The sequence below is a fragment of the Pteropus vampyrus genome, unplaced genomic scaffold (assembly GCF_000151845.1).
Source record: "Pteropus vampyrus isolate Shadow unplaced genomic scaffold, Pvam_2.0 Scaffold28, whole genome shotgun sequence".
Classification (NCBI taxonomy): Eukaryota; Metazoa; Chordata; class Mammalia; order Chiroptera; family Pteropodidae; genus Pteropus; species Pteropus vampyrus.
The window spans coordinates 83,329-87,664 of record NW_011888809.1 but is presented as its reverse complement, the minus strand read 5'-3'; the positions used below and the strand labels follow the sequence as shown (position 1 = coordinate 87,664).

The 4,336-nt window shown below is 46.7% G+C and overlaps 1 protein-coding gene across 1 annotated transcript in view; it reads left to right on the top strand.

Moving 5' to 3' along the window:
- Positions 1–704: 704 nt before the first annotated feature.
- TRIM54 (tripartite motif containing 54) overlaps positions 705–4,336 on the top strand; it is a 15,534-nt gene continuing 11,902 nt past the window's right edge. Inside the window, exon 1 of the mRNA XM_011356483.1 lies at positions 705–872. Coding sequence (XP_011354785.1) covers positions 705–872 — 168 coding nt within the window. The remainder of the gene's footprint in view (positions 873–4,336) is intronic.

The window sequence follows — 4,336 nt, the reverse complement described above, 5'->3', positions numbered from 1 at the left end:
CTTCCCTGAGCCATGGATGGTGCCTCACATGCAAGACAATTTGTGCTCTGTGTCACTGCCCTGGAAGAAGGGCCCAGGCCAGACCCCGGGGGCCAGGGGCTCACAGGAGCCTTCTAAGTGGGAGCAAGTGAGAGCCCCACACCTTTGCTGGCCCGCCTTTCGCCAGAAGCATTGAAGTTCACCCTTGTCCTTGCTCAAGAGAGTCACCCATTCCTGAGTGAGTCAGGGTCACTCACTCACTCAGTGACAGCTGTGGCTCGCCTTACATGAGCTAAATCGGGAGTTGGAATGTCATACAGATGCCCCTTGTTCCCCACCCCCACGTTAAAATTAATCTCCTCTCTGGGGAGTGAGGGACAAACAGTGCTGCCCATAGAGTGAATACGAGTTGTTTGGGGAACAAAAGGAGAAATTTCCAGGGACAGAGTCACTCAGGGAGTGAGGGACAGAGAAAGCTGCTTGTGCCTGGCTGGTGTACAGAGCAAAGAAAAGAGAGACAAGAAGTGTCTGAAAACAGCTATCTCAGGACGAGGTGAATTGTCAGAGGAAGGGACAAGAGAGATAGCAGAGCTATTTCAAGAGTGAGCAACAAAAGGGAACATAAGAATCCACGGACTATCTAAAGTAAACGAGGAAGGGTTCAGAGGCAGTGAGGGAAGGCCAGGACAAGGGCCAAGGCCAGGGAAGGCACGATTGCTGAGGGGATGAACTTCACAGTGGGTTTCAAGCCGCTGCTAGGGGATGCACACAGCATGGACAACCTGGAGAAGCAGCTCATCTGCCCCATCTGCCTGGAGATGTTCTCCAAACCGGTGGTGATCCTGCCTTGCCAGCACAACCTGTGCCGCAAGTGTGCCAACGACGTCTTCCAGGTGGGCCGGGGCAGGGGCAGGGGCGGGGCCAGGTGAAACAGTGCGAACTTGTGGGAGACTTTGCGTTGGGTCAGCACTGAGCCCCCAAAAGGTGATGGGTAGAGTTCTCTATGAGATGGGTGGTGGCCATCCTGGCTGAAGGCCAGAAGAAGAGCTGGGGTCCTAGCAGATCCCAAAGTAAGCATGAGTCAGCAGCTGCTCTGCAGGCTGGTGAGGACAGCCTATGCGTGGACAGCAGCTGGAATGCCAATATCTACAGAGGAAAGAAGGCCCCCATAGGAACTAGGAGGGAGGTGATCCTACACCACGCTGTGCAACAGTCTGGGCTAGATTCTGCATTCCAGTCTGGAGTTTCAGATTTCGAGAACGTTATGAAAAACCTGGAGAAAATAGCCTTTGAGATAATGGAACACTAAAAAATAAATCCTGTAAAAAGGGTCCATGATGACAGCAAAACTATTTGTATTTAAGGCAAAGCTCAGCGCATCCATCTTTGGAGGAAGAGTTAGACAGTGGGCAGAAGACTGAAAATTCTCCCCAACTAAAGTTCACACCCATGCCCCGCTCCAGATTAGTCAGTAAAGAGGCCTGCTGGTTAAAAAAATCGAGGTCACTTAAGCAGAGAGAAGGCAGAGAAGAAATTTAACTTCCCAGAAACATAACCAGTTTGGGTTTACATGGAGGCAAAGCACAGCTAATCAAATCCATAGATATTATCTTAGTTACCGGTTTCAAAAAGAAAAGCACTGTGTGCCAGAATGGTTTATAAATGAGGTTGCTTTCTTGCCCTGTGCCACTGGTGTAAATTATAGCAATTTGCAAAATGGGACAAAGATCTGGGAGAGTCAGGGGAAAAGACACACACACACACACACACACACACACTCACACCCCTTGCAAATGAAGTAATGGAGTAAAAACTCTGAATAGACCAGAGTTGGCTGGCCTACTATGCACAGCAGCAATAAGGAACATAATGAACATACATTCTTTCTCTGTATCAGAAATTATGAGGAAAGGTGTTGAACACAAGCGATTTTTAACTAAGCCAAGAAAATACTTCAGTTTTAAGTTCTTTGAGGCCTCACGTTTGGGGAGAAGTCATGGGCTCACTGAGTCAGGCTGTCCTTTGGCTGTGTCATGGGACCACGCTTTGTTTGTCTTCACCGGCTCTCCGGCCCCGCAGTCTTTCCTGCCATCGAGGCCCATTCCCAGCTCCAAGTCCACTATAAGCCTCTTGGCTCCAGCGTATCTCAGAGCCAGTGACTTTCCCTCTCTGGGGCCTGGATGGCTGTTATGCCCACTTGCCCTGGGCATCGAGTCTTGTGTGAGAGGTTGTGCTCTGTCCACCATCTTGGTTTCCCCTTGGTCTAAGTAACTCTCTGAATACCCTTCGGGCTGAGATACCTAGGATAAAATGGCAAATTTGCCGTCCCTCCTCATGAATTTGTAGTGAAACATCCTTTCATTAGAGCCTGAAATGTGCGAAAGCAAAGAGAAGTTTTGAAAATGAAGGCAATAAGTCCTGTATAAAAGGAGTCAGAATATTCAAGGGCAAGGCACACAGTACCATCTGGCAGAGGGACCAGGGACAGGAGACTAGAAGATGCTTACGTGACCTCCCTGTCCAGGTCAGCCCTCTGTTTTCAAGCACACTTACTGTGGTTCCTTGAGGCTCCGGAATACTGACCTGGGCCCTGAGAAACCTGGGAATGCTTTGGGTCAAGCCCTGTGCAGAATATTTGGGAACTAACATGACTCCCAGGGCTTTGGGACGGTTCCGTGGATCTTCTCAAGTGCAGAGCACCCTGGGCCCTCCAAGGAAAGGAGGGTGAACAGCTCGTTTCTTTGCCACTTTGTTGGGGCGGGCCTGGTGGGAGGCTGACCCAGTTCTCTGGCTGTACTTATGTATATACATCTCAGTAGATCTCCCTCTGGAAGATGAGCATATTTAGTTTTTTCACACATTGCCTCCACATTTTGACAGCTCTAGGCATAATCAGATTGTCTGTTTTCTAAGTATGGAGACAAGAATAGGACTTTTGGTTCCTCTGTCTTCGAACCACTTCAGAAGAATACCTTTAGAATGTTGCCTAGAAAGTTAATAGGACTTATAAAAGTATATTATATTACACACACACACACACACACACACACACACACACACACACACACACTTTTTTTCCCCAAACAATATAGGAGTTTATATCATGAAAAGTGAATCTTTACCCTCAGGCACTCAATTCTCTTCTGCAGATAGAGGTAGCCATCATCAACGTTCTCAGGTAGCTTTCCAGAAAATATTCCGTGGATAGGGGTGTGTGTGTGTGTGTACACATATTTAAACTAGACTCATTGTCCTACATCTGCCTGTATTCACTTACTCTTTCTTGGCGGTGGTTTTGTATCCATATTCAGGTCTGTGTTTTCCTTTTTAAGTGGCTGGATGGTGTTCCATTGTTACGACTGGACCACAGTCTGTTTAATCGGTCCTCTAAAACATATAGATGGTGTTTAGTGTTTTGCTGTCCTAAGAACTGCTGGGATGGACAACAAACAAGAATTTGGGGGAATTGTGATTTTATAACATCAGATAAACTGGCGTGCCAGGACGCAATATTGGAAAAGTTAAAACATTTAATTGAAAATGTCGGACAATATTAAAGATCTGAGAGGAAATCATCCATAATCCTACCTCCTCCAACACAATTATTTTTATGTTTGCATATTACTTTTAAGCCCTTGTCCCCGTGCATATTTTTACATATTCACCATCACAATTTAGTTTTCTTTAGAGTTGTAATACCCCCACCTCTCTCTCTCTCTCTCTCTCTCTCTCTCTCTCTCTCTCAATCTCTCTCTCCCCCTCCCTCCCTCTTTCTCTTTTGAGTTTAAACAGAATAAAACACCAAAACACCATATTAACCCCTTTCATTTCTTCCTCCCTCTTTCCCCTTACTGCACCCACTCAGCTACCAAGCATTCTGACTAGAAGCTGTTGATGTGGGAATTTGACACAAACATCTTCCCATGTGTCTCTGTATTTGTAAACTCTGTTCACTCCTGAACTACTTTAAAGCAAGCCTTCCGTTTATTTTTATACCTACCCCCACTTCACTGTGGGCACTTGTTTATGAGCTGCAACCTGTTGTAATTTAACAGACAACCAGAAGGCCTTGTAAGAAGATTGTGCAGGAACAGCTTTTCTGGAGGATGTCCATTTAGGGAGAGATTTACAGAGATGGGGATACTAAGAAAGGGGGCTTTTCTAATAAAGGGCAGCCTGAGAAAGAGATGACCTCTATTTCACTCCACCCTGAATTCCAGTTCTTTATCAGTTAATTGTTAGGACCTGTTGTCATCAAGTACAGGCCTGCCAGTGAAAATCCTACACTACTTGCCTCCTCGACCACTTCCACCTGCTACTGAGGGCACCGGGACTTCTCCAGCTCAACCTTGGGCAG